This window comes from Entelurus aequoreus, linkage group LG26 (assembly GCF_033978785.1).
Source record: "Entelurus aequoreus isolate RoL-2023_Sb linkage group LG26, RoL_Eaeq_v1.1, whole genome shotgun sequence".
Lineage (NCBI taxonomy): Eukaryota > Metazoa > Chordata > Actinopteri > Syngnathiformes > Syngnathidae > Entelurus > Entelurus aequoreus.
In genome coordinates, this window is record NC_084756.1 from 7774503 (window position 1) to 7798046 (window position 23544).

At 38.1% G+C, this 23544-nt stretch overlaps 1 protein-coding gene across 1 annotated transcript; it reads right to left on the minus strand.

Annotated features, from left to right (window-relative positions):
- Positions 1 to 300: 300 nt before the first annotated feature.
- On the minus strand, positions 301 to 23194 carry LOC133643117 (guanylin-like). Its single transcript, XM_062037530.1, has 4 exons — positions 23160 to 23194; positions 20015 to 20135; positions 7300 to 7474; positions 301 to 371 (listed from the first exon to the last, which is right to left on the minus strand). Exons 1-4 carry the CDS (start codon positions 23192 to 23194, stop codon positions 301 to 303), a joined length of 402 nt encoding a protein of 133 aa, XP_061893514.1.
- Between the last annotated feature and the right edge of the window lie 350 nt (positions 23195 to 23544).

The following is a 23544-nucleotide window of genomic DNA, read 5'->3' on the forward strand; positions in this document are numbered from 1 at the left end:
CCTCTCCCTAAAACTTAGTGACGCCTCTAATGAGCAGAAAACCCAACTAAATAATCTCCTAGAAATCAGTTTTTGATATAGTTGGGGGGACAACAGTAGAGGAGGACATCATGAAAACCTTCATAGCTTTTTACATTTGAATAAGTACACAAAGCACAGGCACGTACGCAAAGAACACATTTTTATCAGCAGGACAATAGTCAATAAATGACAAAACGATACATTCTCTTTATTTGGCCATCATCTGTGTGAAAAACAACCATTAAAGGGTCATTCCGCTGCTGGGGATAAAAAACAGCCTCATTCCAGGCAGCCGAAGCAGGAGGGGTTGGCACATATCTCGCACGGGTCCGAAGACAACAGGACATTCACTTGAAATGAAAAATATATACATTATAATGATAATAACACAAATCATACACATCATTGTTAGCTTTGTTTCATTTAAACCAGGGGTCTCAAACTCAATTTACCTGGGGGCCACTGGATGCAGAAACTGGGTGAGGCTGGGCCGCAAGAAAAGATTTCTTAAAAAAAATCTAACATGCACTTTTTAATGAATTCACCTTCTTTGAATGGCTTTCCCGCCCTAGCAACCATCTCACTCACCACGTAGCTAGCTTTGACTGCTGCATCGCTCTTTTCGCTTGCTTTCTTGACGAAATCTTGTTGCCTCAGTAGACTGCTTTTAAAATTTGCAACCCGGTTCACTCTCTCATCTCCCTGGTATTTTGCATACTCCTCAGCATGTCTAGTTGTATAATGACGTTTGAAATTGTATTCATTGTGCACCGCAACTTTCTCTGTATCAACTACAGAAAAGAGCTATAAGGATTATTCATAAAGTAGATTACTTAGAACACACTAACATATTATTTATTAATTCGGGTTTGTTGAAATTACAGGAGCTAGTAAAGTTACAGACATTATGTGTCATGTTTAAGGCTAAAAGTAAAACATTGCCAGCAAATTTACAAAAAATGTTTGTCATCACTTCTGACAATGAAGAGCATAGAAGAAAAGGTCATTTCCAACATCAGTATTCAAGGACAACTTTAAAACAATATGTGCATATCAGTGGTGGGGGTTAAACTATGGAATTTTCTTTAAAATGAGATAAAAGATTGTAAAAATATATTCCAATTAAAAAAATATATAAAGACAGAACAATAAGATCATATGGCCAGCCATAAGTGTTTACATTTTGCTTTATATCTATTATTTTACTTATTTTTTGCCTGGTTTTGTATTTGTTTTGTATCATCCCGTGAGGCGTATATCACTTCTTTTGTTATTTTTGTTCGGTTTGTACTTCATGAAGTTTTGCACTTCTTGTGTTTTTGTGTGTGTTTTTTTGTTTGTTTTCGTTATATTTGGATGTAATTGTTGGTTTATATGATATCTTTAAGTAAGACTACGTATTATGTTGAAGGGGGGCAGGAAAATATAAGATTTTTCTTCATCCTGCTCCTTCTCAGGCATTGGTGTGTAAATGTATAATTGAATAATTGAGGTATAATTGTCTATCGATCAAAGATGCACATCAATGAAGGAGATAAATAAAAATGAAATGAAATGAAATTAAATACAACACGTCGGGGTGCCCCTGTGCTCAACAAAGAAATATTGCATCAAATAGGAGGAGGGGTGGGCCACTAACGTGTTACACGTCTGATTCGCCCAGCGACTCTCTGTCGGAGTATCAGCGCTGGGGTCCAGTGCACCACATTTTTGTATTGTCGCTCGGTCCTTCGGCGGAGTGCTTTGGAAGATACCGGACCGCTCGTCTTCCCCGCCCGGACTTTTTACAACGGGGGCGGGAGCGAGCAGGCGGGCGACCGAGGGAGGCAGGGAGGGAGGGAAGAAGAGCGTGTGCGGGTGTCGTGGAAAAGCGTCAAAATGTTTCTCACGCAAGAGACGTCAATGCATACTTGCCAACCTTGAGACCTCCGAATTCGGGAGATGGGGGTGGGAGGTTGAGGTGTGTGTGGGGGGGTTGAGGTGGGCGGGGTTGGGGGTGGCGGGGGTGTTTTTGTAGCCCGGAAGAGTTAGGGCTGCAAAGGATTCTGGGTATTTGTTCTGTTGTGTTATGCTGTGTTTAGGTGCGGATGTTCTCCCGAAATGTGTTTGTCATTCTTGTTTGGTGTGGGTTCACAGTGTGGCGCATATTTGTAACAGTGTTTAAAATAAATAAAATAAAATATGACCACCCTCAGTGTGACATGTATGGCTGTTCCTCAAGTATGTCTTGCAATAACTTGCGTGTGTCTGCAGAAGCCTCATACAACATGTGTCTGGGCCGGCACGCTGTTAGTATGGAGAAAAAGATGATGCGGTGACAGTTTCTAGAGGACACTAAAGGCAGTGCCATCACGGCACGCCCTCGACGTTGTGAGAGCCTTATACCACACCGTAATTGGTAGATTCCTTCAGGTCCGCATACAACGCTGTCAAGTAGTGATGGGATCGGCAGTTCTTTTGACTGTACTGAATCACTAGAATCAGTTCCTTAAAATGAGTCGTTCAAAAAATTTGTTCACCGAATCCCCCCCCCCCCAAATAAAAAAATAGGAGGGGGGGGGGCGTGCGTAGTACAGTACAGTGCAGACATTCGCGGGAGAAGCAGCAAATAGGCGCCCACACAACACTACCGCCCCTCCCTGAATCACGTTCGCGAACGACACAACACTACCGCCCCTCCCTGAATCACGTTCGCGAACGACAACACTACCGCCCCCCCCCTGAATCACGTTCGCGAACGACACAACACTACCGCCCCTCCCTGAATCACGTTCGCGAACGACAACACTACCGCCCCTCCCTGAATCACGTTCGCGAACGACACAACACTACCGCCCCTCCCTGAATCACGTTCGCGAACGACACAACACTACCGCCCCTCCCTGAATCACGTTCGCGAACGACAACACTACCGCCCCTCCCTGAATCACGTTCGCGAACGACACAACACTACCGCCCCTCCCTGAATCACGTTCGCGAACGACAACACTACCGCCCCTCCCTGAATCATGTTCGCGAACGACACAACACTACCGCCCCTCCCTGAATCACGTTCGCGAACGACACAACACTACCGCCCCTCCCTGAATCACGTTCGCGAACGACAACACTACCGCCCCTCCCTAAATCACGTTCGCGAACGACACAACACTACCGCCCCTCCCTGAATCACGTTCGCGAACGACAACACTACCGCCCCTCCCTAAATCACGTTCGCGAATGACACAACACTACCGCCCCTCCCTGAATCACGTTCGTGAACGACAACACTACCGCCCCTCCCTGAATCACGTTCGCGAACGACACAACACTACCGCCCCTCCCTGAATCACGTTCGCGAACGACACAACACTACCGCCCCTCCCTGAATCACGTTCGCGAACGACAACACTACCGCCCCTCCCTAAATCACGTTCGCGAACGACAACACTACCGCCCCTCCCTGAATCACGTTCGCGAACGACAACACTACCGCCCCTCCCTGAATCACGTTCGCGAACGACAACACTACCGCCCCTCCCTAAATCACGTTCGCGAACGACACAACACTACCGCCCCTCCCTGAATCACGTTCGCGAACGACAACACTACCGCCCCTCCCTAAATCACGTTCGCGAACGACACAACACTACCGCCCCTCCCTGAATCACGTTCGCGAACGACAACACTACCGCCCCTCCCTGAATCACGTTCGCGAACGACAACACTACCGCCCCTCCCTAAATCACGTTCGCGAACGACACAACACTACCGCCCCTCCCTGAATCACGTTCGCGAACGACACAACACTACCGCCCCTCCCTGAATCACGTTCGCGAACGACAACACTACCGCCCCTCCCTGAATCACGTTCGCGAACGACAAAACACTACCGCCCCTCCCTGAATCACGTTCGCGAACGACACAACACTACCGCCCCTCCCTGAATCACGTTCGCGAACGACAACACTACCGCCCCTCCCTAAATCACGTTCGCGAACGACACAACACTACCGCCCCTCCCTGAATCACGTTCGCGAACGACAACACTACCGCCCCTCCCTGAATCACGTTCGCGAACGACACAACACTAAGGGGGCGCCCCTTAGTACAGTACGTAGTACAGTACAGTACGTAGTACAGTACAGTGCAGACATTCGCGGGAGAAGCAGCAAATAGGGTGGTTAATCTAACAACAACAACAGTTGCAGTAGAAGGGATAAAAATAATAATAATAATAATAATAATAATAATAATAATAATATGAATCAGAATTGATCCCCAAGGAGAAATTTATTTTTGTTACAATAACTGTGTAAATAATAGCCTATGTATGTGTACATACATTAGTTATTATTTTTATTTTAAATCTTCTCAAAACAGCCTGCCCTACACTTTACCCCCTGCCAGTAGACTGCTAGTAGACTAGTAGTCTACTCTCATAACTTTATGTGTTGAGATCATGGGGACGTGTGTTTGTTTTCATGTGGCTTGTTTTCATGGGATCGGCAGTTCTTTTGACTGTACTGAATCACTAGAATCAGTGACTGACACAGCGCCACACTGTGGCCGCAGTTCAGTACGTGAACCGAATCACTTCTGCAGTTCTTTTGACTGTACTGAATCACTAGAATCAGTGACTGACACAGCGCCACACTGTGGCCGCAGTTCAGTACGTGAACCGAATCACTTCTGCAGCAGCAGTACAGTTTAATTGCAAATCAGCATTATTATAATGATGATAGCTACTAAACAACATCATCAACAACAGTTGCAGTAGAATGGATAATAATAATAATAATAATAATAATAATAATAATAATAATAATATGAATCAGAATTGATCCCCAAGGAGAAATGTATTTTTGTTACATTAACTGTGTAAATAATAGCCTATGTATGTGTACATACATTAGTTATTATTTTTATTTTAAATCTTCTCAAAACAGCCTGCCCTACACTTTGCCCCCCGCCCCCGCAGAGCAGAGAGCGAGAGCGTTGTCGTTCACTGAGTGATTCATGTCGTTAATCCGCGGTGAACGAATCGTTCGCTCAGTCCCTCCCCCCGCCCTCTCATTGGCTGCGTCGTTCGCCGACGTCGAGGGTTCAGTGAGTCACAGAATGCGCCAGTTCCACTCATACCGGCATGGTCGCGGCGGAGCTCAACTGAACTGACAAAGGAACGAATCAGTTCATGAAGTGATTCGGTTCAGTACATTCACTCAAAAGATTCGTTCTTTCGAACGAATCGTTCGCGAACGACACAACACTACTGTCAAGCGCCATCCATTTAAAACTCGCGGGCCGCACTAACATTAAACTTTCATGTTAAGGTGGGGGCCGCAAAATAACGTCTCGCGGCCCGCAATTGGCCCGCGGGCCGCGTCTTTGAGACCCCTGATCAACACTGTAAAAATATTTAAACTTGTAAATTAGGCAATATGTTGATGTTGGATGATTGTGTTGAGTGTTATTTTCACATTAACATACTGAATTGTGAATTAGTTTTTATGCTAATAGTGGTTCTTAATAGTATGTTTATTTTAATGCTCTTATTATTTTTCTCATTTCCTTTTTTCATGGTTCAAAACACCATTTTTATGTACTTTGTAGGATTTTATCCTGCATTATTTCTGTTGTACTAGCTTGGCTACATTGTTATTCATGCCACTACCTCAATATACCTCAGAGTTTGAAGTAAATAAACAACTCTGTCTTGTATTTTTTACACGGACACATGTTATTATTTGAAATACACAACTTTTGGACATTTTAGCAGACATATTAGGTGTATTTGCACAAAGTAACGGTATCGGATCGCTGATACCAGCCCAAATTTTACTCGGTATCGAATCAGTGGTATCGCACATTACAACTGATAACGCTCCAAGGCTACCAGGAAGTCCGCCAATAGTGGCAGCAAACACGGAAAATGCTTTTTATGTTGTTGACGGCAGTGAAGTTTGTTGCAATGTGAAATCCTACACCGAAGAAGGGTAATACTTTAAATGAGAAAAGTACTGTAAATATTACATATTTATCCTGAGTGTGTACATTACATTTAGTATTTTCCGGACTATATAAACTGGTATGTAAGCCGCACCCACTAAATTTTAAAGAAAAAAAGAATTTCCATATTTATGCCGCAGATACATACTTTGTGAAATGAGTTATTTACACACAAATATTTTGTAAATGTTTGTTGACAAAATGTTTATATTTAGACAATATATTTAATTACCGAATTTTACGGACTATTAGCCACACCAACTGAATTTTAGAATAAATACATATTTTCCATATATTAGCCTCACTGGACTATAAGCCACAGATGTATACGCTGTGAAATGAGTTATTTACACAGAAAGAGTTCATAAATGTTTATTTACATACCTTAATTGTTTCCAAACGGTGTCTGTAACACGGCAGTAAAACGGCTGATCAAACAAAACAAAAGTCAGCGTCATGGACCCACTAGCTGCGCAAGCTAGCTCTCCAATCAGCTAAACAGACTCAATAACTCCACTGTGACGTTTTGGTGAATTCATGAAACTAAAGGCCATTGTAAGTTAATAATACTAACACAGACACTAACAAACGTGTTAGCATATTGGCTAACGCCAACGGCGCTAGCTTGATTACAATACGATAGCACATACAAATATGCATAAAAATACTCTTGCAGACATGTGACGGTTTAGTAAGCATGAATTGTTTTAGTTATATTGTAAAACTTACAAACAACCTGCAGCACCTCTGTTGAGCAAACCCGTCCAAAAGATGACGCCATAGCACAGACAACAACACACCTACTCAGTGTCTCTGTCGGTGTTTTATGAAAACTATTTGTTGAATACAAAACATTGTTAGCGAAAATAAATCCATAAATTAGCTGCACCGTTTTATAAGCTGCAGGGATTGAAGCGTGGGGAAAAAAAATTGTGGCTTATAGTCCGGAAAATACAGTACATATTTACAGCATGTAAAGGTCTTTAAATAGTTTTTAATGTGCTGTATAGGCGGAATAGCTTGTATCCCCATTTCCTGCATTGTTAGCCGCCTCTTACTAGCAGTTTTCTGCACAGAAAAATGAAAGATGAATGTTTTTGTCTTTCATAAGAATTGTGGATGATGGGCAACTTTTTTTTTTAAAAAGTGCTGTTCCCCTTTAAGTATGTTGACAACTTCAAATGATGCCAACAATAATAATGACTATTGAATTTTAAAGAAAAAGTTTGGAGCCTAATGTTGCAATTATTGAACATATTTACATCTCTTTGGCTTGTTTTTTTTTATTACCAAGCCTGGAGAAAACCGCGGCGGCCCCTCCGTCTTGGCACACAGGGGAGAAGGCCTGCGGCAGGACGGGGTCGGCACACACGGCCTCGGCGACGCTCTGGGCGAGCTGAGGGCCGACGTCCATCAGCGCCTTGAGCTGCTTCACCGCCTGCAGGGGGAAGATCTTGTCTCCATCCTGGCAGGAAGGGGAAGGAGAAGAAGAGCGTTGGAGGGACGTTTTGGTGAAAAAGACCTGGTTTACTCGCAGGACTAAGACCAGAGGACGGCACCTTCTGCTGGACTGGTAGGTCAAGGTGCGACTGAAGTGCCACTTAAGATGTGCTGAAAGGACTTAAAGCCTTCAAGTGGCAGTGCAAACATTTGTTTTTGTTTTGTATTCCACGTCGACCTTTGGACGGCGAACATCAACATTGACATTTTCTTCATGCAACAACAACACAGTCAGACTTTGAGTGCACACACGTTTAGGAGGAAATACAAACGCTGCACACTTTCTTCCTGCTGCTTTTGGCCAAAGTCAAACAGGATAAAGCTACCATTTCAAAATAATAATAATGGAGTTCTACGACAGGGAACTAATAATCATAAATAGTACAAAATATAGTAACAGTAAAGTCAATAATAATTGTTTTTTAATTGAAGTTGGGACTATTTTACACGATTAAAACCAGTTATATGAAAAAACACATCAAATAGTGAAGTGAATTATATTTATATAGCACTTTTATCTAGTGACTCAAAGCGCTTTACATTGTGAAACCTGGGGCCGTACTTATCAAGCTTTTTAGAATTACTCCTAAGAAGTCTGCTAATTGTTGACTTAAGAGTAAATAAATTCTTCGCTGAAAGCTGCACTTCAAAGTTAGTTATCAAGCGTCTTACTCACACTTTCAGCGAAGTGTAGGACTGAATCTTAAGTGTCACACTCAGAGCTGAATTACGACATTACTATGTGCCGTAAACGGAATTTTAGGTGACGTCATTTCTGTGTCCATAGAAATGACCAATCACGGAAGGGAATCCCTTGTCTAAGAATAAAGAAATATCTTGGAAATATTTAAGTGGACAATGGGAGTGTATATTTTGACAATAAACTACAAAATAATACAAAACAAACTAGTCCCCGCCGGCACTCACGCTACCGCTCCCTCTCTTCTCTTCTCTCGCCCACACACTCACTGACGTCACTCACCTCACGGCCACACACATACGCTACTGTCATAACATTTTCTTTCCGATTCATTAATTAGGCAACTAATTTGAAACTGGTGTGGGTGGCTCTATATATACTAGCCCACTGCAGACACATGCAGAAATCAACAAGGAATCGAAAAGTATTACATCTGTGACAAAAATAATATCCGCTCTGTCTAAACGATACCGTTTGATCAGCTGCTCGTCATAAAAAAAAACCAAAACATTTTTTCCGTTTCCTGAACGTTCGCGCACGTCTCTCTCGCCTCAGTGCCATCCCCTGCTGGCAACTCCTAACCACTTAAGACACCTCTGAAGGTCTCTTAAATATCGTGGAGAGTAGGAGTGTTTCTTAGACTTAAGAACGTTGATAAAAAGCTTTTATTCTTAAGTTTGAGAGTAGGACTAAATTTCGCAAATTCTCAGGACTTAAGTGTAAAATGACACTCTAAGAAGCTTGATAAGTACGGCCCCTGATATCTAAGTTACATTTTTAAACCAGTGTGGGTGGCACTGGGAGCAGGTGGGTAAAGTGTCTTGCCCAAGGACACGACGGCAGTGACTAGGATGGCAGAAGCGGGGATCGAACCTGGAACACTCAAGTTGCTGGCACGGCCACCCTACCAACCAAGCTATACCGCCCCATAGATATAAAATAGAAATATTTTATCAATGAAGTCATAAAATTCCAAACATATTTAGGATTTTCCAGAATAAATATTGGAATATTTATGAGAAATGTTATAATATTATCATAAAGAACTGTGGTATTTTTCAGATAATAATGTTGACATTTAAAGTATAACACTATCTAATTTTGCAATAATTAGTTTCCTATCTCAGAAGATTGTAATAGTTATATTAAAAAAAGTTACTTGCATTAAATAGAAATATTACAACAATAAAGTCATAAAACTCCAAATAAATTACATTTTTTATTTTCCAGAATAAATACCGAACTCTTTATGAGAAATACTATAATATTATTATAAAGAAGTGTGGTATATTACAGATAATAATGTTGACATTTAAAGTAGAACAATATCTAATTTTGCAATTATGTTTTTCCTATCTCAGAAGATTGTAATAGTTATATTTTAAAAAAGTTACTTGCATCAAGCAGAAATATTACAACAATAAAGTCATAATAATGCTAATAAAATTTCATATTTAACTTTCCAGAGTAACATTAAAACATTTATGAAAATCAAATATTACATCTATCCATCCATCCATTTTCTACCCTTGTCCCTTTTGGGGTCGCGGGGGGTGCTGGAGCCTATCTCAGCTGCATTCGGACGGAAGGCGGGGTACACCCTGGACAAGTCGCCACCTCACCACAGGGCCAACACCGATAGACAACATTCACACACTAGGGCCAATTGTGTTGACAATCAACCTATCCCCAGGTGCATGTCTTTGGAGGTGGAAGGAAGCCGGAGTACACGCAGTCACAGGGAGAACATGCAAACTCCACACAGGAAGATCCCGAGCCCAGGATCGAACCAAGGACCTACGTATTGTGAGGCCACCATGCTGCCAATATTATTATAAAGAAATTTGATATTTTTCAGATAATAATGGTGACATTTTACAGGACTAAAGTAGAACGATATCTCATTTTACAAGAATTGTTTCCAATCTCAGAAGATTGTAATAGATGTATTAAAAAAGTTACTTGCATCAAGTAGAAATATTACAAAAATAAAGTCATAATAATCCTGATAAAATGTCCAATTTAACTTTCCAGGTGACATTGACACATTTATGAGACTAAAATATTACAATATTATTAGAAAAACATTTGATATTTTTCAGATTACGTTGACATTTTTCAGACTAAAGTAGAACAATATCTAATTTTGCAAGAATTGTTTTCCTATCTCAGAAGATTGTAATTGTTATATTAAAAAAAGTTACTTGGATTAAGTAGAAATATTACAACAATAAAGTCATAAAATACCAAATAAATTTAATTTTTGATTTTCCAGAATACATATTGAAATATTTATGAGAAATATTCTACTATTATTATAAAGAAATGTAGTATTTTTTAGATAATAATGGTGACATTTAAAGTAGAACAATATCTAATTTTCCAAGAATTGTTTTCTTATCTCAGAAGATTGTAATAGTTATATTTAAAAAAAAGCAGAAATAGTACAACAATAAAGTCATAACATTCCAAATAACATTTCTTATTCAACTTTCCAGAGTAACATTGAAACATTAATGAAAATCAAATATTACAATATCATTATAAAGAAATGTAGCATTTTTCAGATAATACTGGTGACATTTAAAGTACAATCTATATCTATTTTTGCAAGAATGTTTTTTTTATCTCAGAAGATTGTAATAGTTGTACTAAAAAGTTACTTGCATCAAGTGGAAATATTACAACAATAAAGTCATAATAATCCTGATAAAATTTCCTATTTAACTTTCCAGATTAATAATAATAATAATAATAATAATAATACATTTCACTTACAAGGCGCCTTTCTGGGCACTCAAGGACACTGTACAAAATCAAAACAATAAAATAAATTAGATAAAAACAACAACAACAACAAAGATCAATAAGATTTACAATGAATAAGCAGTCAGGAATAGGTGTGTTTTGAGTCTTGATTTGAAGAGGGATATTGAGTCTAAGTTACGAAGGTCTGGTGGTAATGAGTTCCAAAGAGGAGGGGCTGAGCGGCTGAAAGCTCGGGCACCCACGGTGGACAGTTTAAATAAGGGGACAGTGAGATGGATGGATGAAGAGGATCTTAGGGAACGTGAGGGTGTGGCGACATGGATCAGGTCAGAGAGATATGACGGAGAGAGGTTATGGATAGCTTTGAAAGTGAGGATAATTATTTTAAAGTGGATACGGTGTTAGATGGGTAGCCAGTGGAGTTGCTGCAGAACAGGGGTGATGTGCTGGATTGAAAGGGTTCTGGGGATTATCCAGGCTGCAGAGTTCTGGAGAAGCTGAAGTTGGTGAAGTGACTTGTGAGGGAGACCAAACAGGAGAGAGTTCAGTAGTCCAGGCGAGAGGTGACCAGGCTATGGGCTGGTATGGCGGCAGTATGTGGGATAAGGGATGGGTGAAGTCGATTAATGTTTCGTAGATGAAAGTAAGCAGACCGGGTAATGCTGTTTATGTGGGCTTGAAAAGAGAATGTGCTGTCGAGGATGACACCCAGACTCTTGACTTGGGAGGAGGGGGAGACAGAGGAATTGCCGAGAGTAACGGACAAACTGTTGGTTTTGGCGAGAATGGATTTTGTACCTACAAGTAAGATTTCGGTTTTATTACTATTAAGTTGAAGGAAATTGGATGAGAACCACTGCTTGAGTTCACTGAGGCAGTCTGTAAGGGAGGAAGGAGGAAGAGAAGCAGTTGGTTTGGTTGAGATGTAGAGCTGGGTGTCATCCGCATAACAGTGAAAATATATTTTACATTTAAGGAAAATATTGCCAATGGGAAGAATGTAAATGATAAAAAGCAGGGGACCAAGAACAGAGCCCTGGGGCACACCAGAGGAAACGGGAGACGGAGGGGATTTGAATGAACGGAGTTGAACAAACTGAATGCGGTCGGAGAGATATGATCTAAACCAGTGCTTGTGATGCCAATACTGTGCAATCTATAGAGGAGGACAGTGTGTGAAATGGTATCAAAGGCTGCAGTGAGATCTAAGAGGATTAGGATAGTGAGAAGACCAGAATCAGCTGCCAGGAGGAGATTGTTTGTGATTTTTACTAGTGCTGTTTCAGTGCTGTGCAGGGGGCGGAAACCAGACTGGAATTGTTCATATAGGTTATTTAACTGTAGGTGGGAGTGAAGTTGGGAGGAGACAGTTTTTTCAAGGATTTTTGAGATGAATGGCTGATTTGAAATGGGACGAAGATTATTAAAATTATTTGGTTCTGAGCCTGGTTTTTTCAAAATTGGTGTTATGGCTGCTGTTTTGAAAGCAGAGGGAACAATTCCAGTGGTGAGAGAAGAATGGATGATATTCGTGATGAGGTGGATCAGTGAGGAGAGGCAGACTTTCAGTGGCCTAGTGGTTAGAGTGTCCGCCCTGAGATCGGTAGGTTGTGAGTTCAATCCCCGGCCGGGTCATACCAAAGACTATAAAAATGGGACCCATTACCTCCCTGCTTGGCACTCAGCATCAAGGGTTGGAATTGGGGGTTAAATCACCAAAAATGATTCCCGGGCTTGGCTACGCTGCTGCCCACTGCTGCCCTCACCTCCCAGGGGGTGATCAAGGGGATGCAGAGGACAAATTTCACCACACCTAGTGTGTGTGTGACAATCATTGGTACTTTAACTTAACTTTAACTTTTTAACTTTCACCAAAGCAGTAGGGAGGGGATCTAAAAAATAGGTGAATGGCTTGGATCGACGGATAAGTGCATTGATGTCCAACTGAGAAGGCAGTGAAAAACTAGAAAATTAATGGCAGAAGAAGGAAGTTGTTGGGGAATCTGTGTAATTTTGGAATTTTAAAATTGCATAAGGGAACAACAAAAAGAAGTTGAGGCCATATGAGAGGGAAGTGAGTGCGGAGGATTTGAAATTTTGCCAAGAAGAGAAAAAAAGTGTCTTGGAGGTGCCTTCATTAGAACTAATTCAAGTTAATGTCTTGAAAAAATATATCACTCTAGAATCAACACAGTAGTTAATACTATGATCAATGTTAATTCAAATACTAAATGTGGGTTATAAATAATAATGGAAGTACAATTGTTTGTATATAGTATATAAATTGGTACAAAGGTTTAACATGTCTACAAGGATATTTCACATGCCTTTACTGTGTATATAATTGAACTGTGTTTATGTTATGTATAATGTGTATTTATAATATGTTGTACAATGGACATTCAATAATTTTCGGAAGTTTATTTTGTACTTGACATTGTTTATAGGGTTAGGCGCAATAAGTGTTCAACTTCAGTCTAAACCCTTTCGGTCTGCAACATTTTCATTTTCAATTTGGGAATGTACAACTGTTTGTTTGTTTTGTTGACGATTGACCGAAGAATAATAAACTTGAACTTGAAGTTGTGTAGTAGGATGATTTGGTGTTGTTCAGGCAGTCTTTGTAATGTTGAAAGTGTTGGATGTACATGTCCTTGTGTACAGTCAGACCAGTTTTTTTGTAAAGACGTTCAAGTTGGCTTCTCTTTGTTTTTAATTTGCGGAGTAAACCAGGGTGCAGAGTTGGTGAAAGAGACGCTTCTGTTTCTTTCTGTTGCCAGCATGTCCAGTAGATGATGAAGATTATTGCTGTAGTAGGTGACCAGTTCATTGGGAGAGGAAAGACAGTCACTGCCAATGGTTGTGGAAAGAGTGTCAGGGTTGATGTCCTTGATTTTGCGAAAACAGATATTGCGGGGAAAGGTAATTGTAGAAAAACTTAATTTGACAGTAAAAGATACTAGCAGATGATCGGAGTAAGGTAGTGAATTGGAAGTGGCATTAACGACATTTACACCTGAACAGCAAACCAAATCAAGTGTTTGCCCTTTACAGTGGGTAGGGAAGTTGATGTACTGCTGCAGACCAAAGCTTTGAAGAAAGGTTGAAAAATCACTGGCAATTGTACTGTTGGTGCTGTCCATGTGAAAATAAAAATCCCCCAGCAGTACAATATTAGGGGAAAGTGAAGAAAGATGAGCAAGAAAAGCAGAAAAATCACTAAAACAATCTTCGTTGTATTTTGGTGGTCGGTAAACAGCAGCAACGATTGTGGGAGTAGGTACAGATAGCTGCGAAACTGTGCATTCAAAGGAGCAGAAGGCGGTAGAAGACACCGGTGAGACTTTCCACTTCTCGCGATAGATCATCGCGAGACCCTCTTCGCGACCAGTGGCGCGAGGTTTGGAAGTGTAAACAAACCCGGGAGGAGAGGCGTCGTTAAGGTCCGTGTAATCACTGAGGTGTTGCCATGTTTCTGTGAGGCAGATGAAGTCCAGTTTATCCTGGATGATTTGTCCTTTGCTCGTGAGTGAGCGGATGTTAAGGAGACCGAAGTTTACGTTAGCGCTGTCATTTTGATGTATTGGGTTAGCCGACCTAGCTAGGCCGGCTAACACTTTGTGGTCGACTCCCTGGCCAATGTTCCGTGGCGGGCAACAGAATATTGGAGGAGAGCAGTCACCGGAGAGTGGACGTGGGTCAAAAGAATCCACATCAGCGGGATCCAAACATTTGATCTGGTCATCCACCTTGTGGCGGCAAACTAGAAGTGGCGTCTTTCGCCAAACTCCGATGATCAGCAGGTAAAGTATTTCTCAGATTACCATGACAAGATAATCATTTAAAAGTGCAGTAAAAGTGAGCATGTGCCAGGGCCTATTCAGTCAAAAAAGAAACTTCAAAAGCACCCAAAACAACTTAAGGCAAGAGATAAAACTGATGAGTAGCGGCAGAAGCACGCGCCAGCGTTCATTAACATTGAAATATTTATGAAACTAAATAATTACAATATTATTAGATAGAAATGTGATATTTTTCAGACAATAACGTTGAAATTTTACAGGACTAAAGTAGAACAATATCACATTTTTCTTATCTCAGAAGATTGTAATAGTTATATTAAAAAAACTCACTTGCATCAAGTAGAAACATTACAACAATAAAGTCATCCAATTCCAAATAAATCTAATTTTTGATTTTCCGAAATAAATATTGAAATATGTATGAGAAATATTATAATGGAATTTTTCAGATAACAATGGTGACATTTAAAGTAGAACAATATCTAAATTTGCAAGATTTTTTTTCTTATCTCAAAAGATTGTAATAGTTATATTAAAAAAAATTACTTGCATCAAGTATAAATATTACAACAATAAAGTCATAAAATACCAAATTACATTTCTTATTCAAATTTCCAGAGTAACATTAAAACATTAATGAAAATCAAATATTACAATATTATTATAAATACATTTTATATTTTTCAGATAATAATGGTGACATTTAAAGTAGAACAATATCTAATTTTGCAGGATATTTTTTCCTATCTCAGAAGATTGCAAAAGTTATATTAAAAAAATGACTTGCATCAAGTAGAAATATTACAAGAATAACGTCATAATAAGCCTGATAAAATTTTCTATTTAACTTCCCAAAGTAACATTGAAATATTTATGAAACTAAAATATTACAATATTATTAGAAATAAATGTGGTATTTTTCAGATAATAACGTTGACATTTTACAGGACTAAAGTAGAACAATATCTAATTATGCAAGAATTTGTTTCCTATCTCAGAAGATTGTAATAGTTATATTAAAAAAAGTTACTTGTATCAAGTAGAAATATTACGACAATAAAGTCATAAAAAACAAAACATATTTTATTTGTGATTTTCCAGAATAAATATTGAAATATTTATGAGAAATATTATAATATTATTATAAGGAAATTTGGTATTTTTCAGATAATAAAGGTGACATTTAAAGTAGAACAATATCTAATTTTGCAATAGTTGTTTTCTTATCTCAGAAGATTGTAATAGTTATATTAAAAAAGTTACTTGCATCAAGCATAAATATTACAACAATAAAGTCATAAAATTCCAAATAAATTACATTTTTAATTTAGCTGAGATAGGCTCCAGTACCACCCGCGACCCCAAAAGGGACAAGCGGTAGAAAAATGGCTGGATGGATAAAATACAGAAATATTTTTGAGAAATATTCTAATATTATTATAAACAAATGTAGTATTTTTCAGATAATAATGGTGACATTTAAAGTAGAACAATATCTAATTTTGCAAGATTTTCTTTCCTATCTCAGAAGATTGTAATAGTTATAGTAAAAAAAGTTACTTGCATTAAGTAGAAAGATTACAACAATAAAGTCATAAAATTCCCCAAAAACTTAATTTTTGATTTTCCAGAATTAATATGATGAGGTGGCGACTTGTCCAGGGTGTACCCCGCCTTCCGCCTGAATGCATCTGAGATAGGCTCCAGTGACCCCACGTGACCCCGAAAGGGACAAGCGGTAGAAAATGGATGGATGGAATATTGAAATATTTATGAGAAATATTATAATATTATAAAGAAATGTAGTATTTTTCAGATAATAATGATGACATTTAAAGTACAATATCTAATTTTGCAAAACATTTTTTCCTATCACAGAAGATTGTAATAGTTATATTGAAAAAGTTACTTGCATTAAGTAGAAATATTACAACAATAAAGTCCTAACAATCCTGATAAAATTTGCTATTTAACTTTCCAGAGTAACATTGAAATATTTATGAAACAAAAATATTACAATATTCTTAAAAATAAATGTTATATTTTTCAGATAATAACGTTGATATTTTACAGACTAAAGTAGAACGATATCTAATTTTGCAAATATAAAGTAGATACTTTTTTTCTTATATTACAAGATTGAAGTAGCCATATTAAAAGTCACAAACTTCAAGTAAATTATTATATATATATTATAGTATAATAAAGTCATAATATTCCAAACAAACTTAATTTTTCATTTTCCAGAGTGAATGTTGAAATATTTATGAGAAAAAAAGTATTACTAGAAAGAAATTAGGTATTTTTTTTAGATTTACATTTTACGGGACTAAAGTAGTACAATATTACATTTTGCAAAATAAGGTGTAGACTTTTCTTTTCTTATCAAGGCTGAAATATTCATATTTAAAAAAAGTTACATGCATCAAGTAGAAATATTACAACAATTAAGTCATTATATTGAAAATTAAATGTCTTATTTAACTTTCCAGAATGACACTGAAATATGAGAATAAATATTACAGTATTATTAGACAGCAATGTTATTAAAACATTTTTTTGGGACATTTTATGTGGCTAAAATAGTACAATATTTAAAGAATAAAGTTAAGAAATTTACTCTAAATTTACAAGAATAACATCGGAATTTTCCGAGAATAAGATGTGAAGTGAAGTGAATTATATTTATATAGCGCTTTTCTCTAGTGACTCAAAGCGCTTTACATAGTGAAAACCCAATATCTAAGTTACATTTAAACCAGTGTGGGTGGCACTGAGAGCAGGTGGGTAAAGTGTCTTGCCCAAGGACACAACGGCAGTGACTAGGATGGCGGAAGCGGGAATCGAACCTGCAACCCTCAGGTTGATGGCACGGCCACTCTACCAACCGAGCTATACCGCCCCAAGATAGCAATATTATGGTGAAAAAAGGCATTACTTTAAGAATAAAGTTGAAATATTCCTATGATAAAGTTTGATTTTAATAATTAATAAAAAACATCAACATTTTACAAGATTCAAATAAAAACATTTTAATCGTGAGAAAAGAAAAGTGACATTTCTGGGAATAAAGTTATAATTATCCTATAAAAAAGCAGACATTTTACAAACATACAATATGAATATTACGAGAGAAAAAAGGCTTTACGAAGGAGAATAAAGTTGTCATTTTACGAAAAAAAAGTAGAATTTCCCAAAAATAAAATATGAAATATGACAATAAATTGTTATCATTTAACGAGCATCAAAACATAATATTGACAAATAATGGAGTACTGATTCATGTGTACCTATTGTTGTGTCCTGAGAGTGGAAGACTCACCTTGACCTGCACACACACACACACACACACACACACACACACACACACACACACACACACACACACACACACACACACACACACACACACACACACACACTCACACACACACACACACACACACACACACACACACACACACACACACACACACACACACACACACACACACACACACACACACACACACACTCACCTTGATGTGAACACAACGGTGTCTTCCACAAACACACAGCAGCAACACAAACGCCAGCACACTTTTCATGGTGAGACCAAACACTCGTCTGACTTTTCTGGAGATTTTTGTTCCTGCAGCACCGCACTCCACCTTATAAAGGGTGAGGCTCCACCTTGTAAAGGGTGAGGCACTTCAACTTGTAAAGGGTGAGGCATCAACTCCCCCCAATGATTTATGAGCAGAAGTGAAGGTGTGTGTTCTTGGACCCTCTTTTTTTCTGTGTTTGACATTTAAAACTGATGTCTTTATGTGTTTATGTTTGACATTTAAAACTGATGTTTGTATGTGTTTATGTTTGACATTTAAAACTGGTGTTTTTATGTGTTTATGTTTGACATTAAAACTGATGTTTTATGTGACTATGTTTGACATTTAAAACTGATGTTTTGTGTTTATGTTTGACTGTTAAAACTGATTTTTTTATGTGTTTATGTTTGACATTTAACACTGATGTTTTATCTGTTTATGTTTGACTTTTAACACTGATTTTTTATGTGTTTATGTTTGACATTTAAAACTGATGTTTTTATGTGTTTATGTTTGACATTTAAAACTGATGTTTTTATGTGTTTATGCTTGACATTTAAAACTGATGTTTTATGTGTTTATGTTTGACATTTAAAACTGATATTTTATGTGTTTATGTTTGACATTTAAAACTGATGTTTTTATGTGTTTATGTTTGACATTTAAAACTGATGTTTTTATGTTTTTATTCTTGACATTTAAAACTGATGTTTTATGTGTTTATGTTTGACATTTAAAACGGATGTTTATGTGTTTATGTTTGACATTTAAAACTGATGTTATCATGTGTTCATGTTTGACATTTAAAGGCCTACTGAAATGATTTTTTTTTATTTAAACGGGAATAGCAGATCCATTCTATGTGTCATACTTGATCATTTCGCGATATTGCCATATTTTTGCTGAAAGGATTTAGTAGAGAAAATCGACGATAAAGTTCGCAACTTTTGCTCGCTGATAAAAAAAACCTTGCCCCTACCGGAAGTAGCGTGACGTCACAAGCGGTAGTGCTGCTCACAATTCCCCGTTGTTTACAATGGAGCGAGAGATATTCGGAGCGAGAAAGCGACGATTACCCCATTAATTTGAGCGAGGATGAAAGATTCGTGGATGAGGAACGTTAGAGTGACGGACTAGAATGCAGTTCAAGAGATATCTTTTTTCACTCTGACCGTAACTTAGGTACAAGCTGGCTCATTGGAATCCACACTCTCTCCTTTTTCTATTGTGGATCACGGATTTGTATTTTAAACCACCTCGGATACTATATGCTCTTGAAAATGAGAGTCGAGAAGGCGAAATGGACATTCACAGTGACTTTTATCTCCATGACAATACATTGACGAAGCTCTTTAGCATGAGCTAACGTGATAGCATCTGTCTCAAATGCAGATAGAAACAAAATAAATAAATCCCTGACTGGAAGGATAGACAGAAGGTCAACAATACTACTATCAGGAGACACCGAACCAAACACTGGACATGTAAATACACGGTTAATGTGTATTCGACGCCTGTCGAAGCCTAGCAATGCTGTTGCTAACGACGCTAACTTAACAACGGGACCTCGTCAGAGCTATGATAAAAACATTAGCGCTCCACCTACGCCAGCCAGCCCTTCTCTGCTCATCAACACCCGTGCTCACCTGCGTTCCAGCGATCGACGATGCGGTCGGCGGCCCGGAGACGTAGGAAGTCAAGGTGAGGTCGCCGCTAGCGCGTCTGCTATCCAACAAAGTCCTCCTGTTTGTGTTGCTGTAGTCCGCCGCTAATACACCGATCCCACCTACAACGTTCTTCTTTGCAGCCTCCATTGTTCATTAAACAAATTGCAAAAGATTCACCAACACAGATGTCCAGAATACTGTGGAATTTTGTCGAAGAAAACAGAGCTCTGTTTATTATGTCCAATAGGGTCCAAACACTTCCGTGGAACTCGCGACGTCACGCGCATACGTCATCCTCCAAAGGCGTTTTGAACCGTAAGTTCCCCGGGAAATTTAAAATTGCACTTTATAAGTTAACCCGGTGCAATTTTAAATTTCCCGCTAAACTTCCGGTTGAAAAACTCCTTTGGATATGACGTAAGCGCGTGACGTCACGACGGCAACGGAAGTATTCGTACCCAATGTGTCACCATACAAACTGCTCTGTTTTCATCGAACAATTCCACAGTATTCTGGACATCTGTGTTGGTGAATCTTTTGCAATTTGTTTAATGAACAATGGGGATTGCAAAGAAGAAAGTTGTCGGTGGGATCGGTGTATTAGCGGCTGGCTGTAGCAACACAACAAGGAGTACTTACTTGGATAGCAGACGCCTAGCCGATGCTGGACGCCAACCGCACGGATGATCGGGTGAAGTCCTTCGTCGCGCCGTCGATCGCTGGAACGCAGGTGAGCATGGGTGTTGATGAGCAGATGAGGGCTGGCTGGCGTAGGTGGAGCGCTTATGTTTTTATCATAGCTCTGTGAGGTCCGGTTGCTAAGTTGCTAAGTTAGCTTCAGCGTCGTTAGCAATAGCATTGTTAAGCTTTGCCTGGCTGAGAATTATTAACCGTGTAGTTACATGTCCATGGTTTAATAGTATTGTTGCTCTTCTGTCTATCCTTCCAGTCAGGGATTTATTTATTTTGTTTCTATCTGCATTGGAGCCAGATGCTATCACGTTAGCTCAGTAGCTAAAGAGCTTCGCTGATGTATTGTCGTGGAGATAAAAGTCACTGTGAATGTCCATTTCGCGTTCTCGACTCTCATTTTCAAGAGGATATAGTATCCGAGGTGGTTTAAAATACAAATCCGTGATCCACAATAGAAAAAGGAGAGTGTTTGGAATCCAATGAGCCCTTGTACCTAAGTTACGGTCAGAGCGAACAAAGATACACCCTGCACTGCCTCTCTAGTTCTTCACTCTAACGTTCCTCATCCATGAATCTTTCATCCTCGCTCAAATGAATGGGGTAATCGTCGCTTTCTCGGTCCGAATCTCCCTCACTCCATTGTAAACAACAGGGAATTGTGAGGAATCCTACCTCCTGTGACGTCACGCTATTTCCGGTAAGGCTTTTTTTTATCAGCGACCAAAAGTTGCGAACTTTATCGTCGTTGTTCTATACTAAATCCTTTCAGCAAAAATATGGCAATATCGCGAAATGATCAAGTATGACACATAGAATGGATCTGCTATTCCCGTTTAAATAAAAAAAAATCATTTCAGTACGCCTTTAAAACTGATGTTTTATGTGACTATGTTTGACATTTAAAGCTGATGTTTGTAAGCGTTTATGTTTGACATTTAAAGCTGATGTTTTATGTGTTTATATTTGACTTTTAAAACTGATGTTTTATGTGTTTATGTTGGACATTTTAAACTGATGTTTGTATGTGTTTATGTTTGAAATTTAAAACTGATGTTTTGTGTGTTTATATTTGACTTTTAAAACTGATGTTTTTATGTGTTTATTTTTGACATTTAAAACTGATGTTTGTATTTGTTTATGTTTGACATTTAAAACTGATGTTTAAATGCATTTATGTTTGACATTTAAAACAGATGTTTTTATGTGTTTGTTTGACATTTAAAACTGATGTTTTATGTGTTTATGTTTGACTTTTAAAACTGATGTTTTTGTGTTTATGTTTGATATTAAAACTGATGGTTGTAAGTGTTAATGTTTGACATTAAAACTGATGTTTTTATGTGTTTATGTTTGACTTTTAAAACTGATGTTTGTAAGTGTGTATGTTTGACATTTAAAACTGATGTTTTTATGTGTTTATGTATGACATTTAAAACTGATGTTTTTATGTGTTTATGTATGCCATTCAAAACTGATGTTTTTATGTGTTTATGTTTGACATTAAAACTGATGTTTACAAGTGTTTATGTTTGACATTTAAAACTTATGTTTGATGTGTTTATGTTTGACATCCAAAACTGATGTTTGATGTGTTTATGTTTGACATCCAAAACTGATGTTTTATGTGTTTATGTTTGACTTTTGAAACTGATGTTTTTATGTATGTATGTATAGACTATAGAGGAACGTCCGGGCTACCCTGCTTAGGCTGCTGCCCCCGTGACCCGACCTCGGATAAGCGGAAGAAGATGGATGGATGGATGTTTTTATGTATTTGACATTTTAAACTGATGTTTGTATGTGTTTATGTTTGACATTTAAAACTGATGTTTTATGTGACTATATTTGACATTTAAAACGGATGTTTTTGTGTTTATGTTTGAAATTTAAAACTGATGTTTTGTGTGTTTATATTTGACATTTAAAACTGATGTTTTATGTGTTTATGTTGGACATTTTAAACTGATGTTTTTACATGTTTATGTTTGAAATTTAAAACTGATGTTTTGTGTGTTTATATTTGACATTTAAAACTGATGTTTTTATGTGTTTATGTTTGACATTTAAAACTGATGTTTTTATGTGTTTATTTTTGACATTTAAAACTGATGTTTGCATGTGTTTATGTTTGACATTTAAAACTGATTGTAAGCTTTTTCTACTCACAGTCCCACAGATTCACACTGGAAGGCAGTTGCGCATAGTTGACAGGGTTTAATATGGTTACTTTTGTTCGACTTTTCAGTCTCTCCAATTCTTCCTCTTTTTCTCTTCTTTTCTCTCTCTCTCTCCTCTTCTCCCTATCTCTTCTTTCTTTCCTTCTTCTTTCTCTCTCATCATCTGACAGCTGTGTCTCGCCGTCAGCACATGCCACGCCCCCATCTGATGGCGCGCTGTTTTCAGCAGCCTGGACAGAGGCGCTGACCTTTACTCCAACAGTGCGCTGATCACAATCCCCTTCCACATTGATCTTTTAATGTGTTTTTGTTTGACATTTAAAACTGATGTTTAAATGTGTTCATGATTGACATTTAAAACAGATGATTTTATGTGTTTATGTTTGACATTTAAAACTGATATTTTATGTGTTTATGTTTGATTTTTAAAACTGATGTTTTTGTGTGTTTATATTTGATATTAAAACTGATGTTTGCAAGTGTGTATGTTTGACATTTAAAACTGATCTTTTTGTGTTTGACATTTAAACTGATGTTTTTATGTATTTATGTATGACATTTAAAACTGATGTTTTTATGTGTTTATGTTTGACATTAAAACTGATATTTGTAAGTGTTTATGTTTGACATTTAAAACTT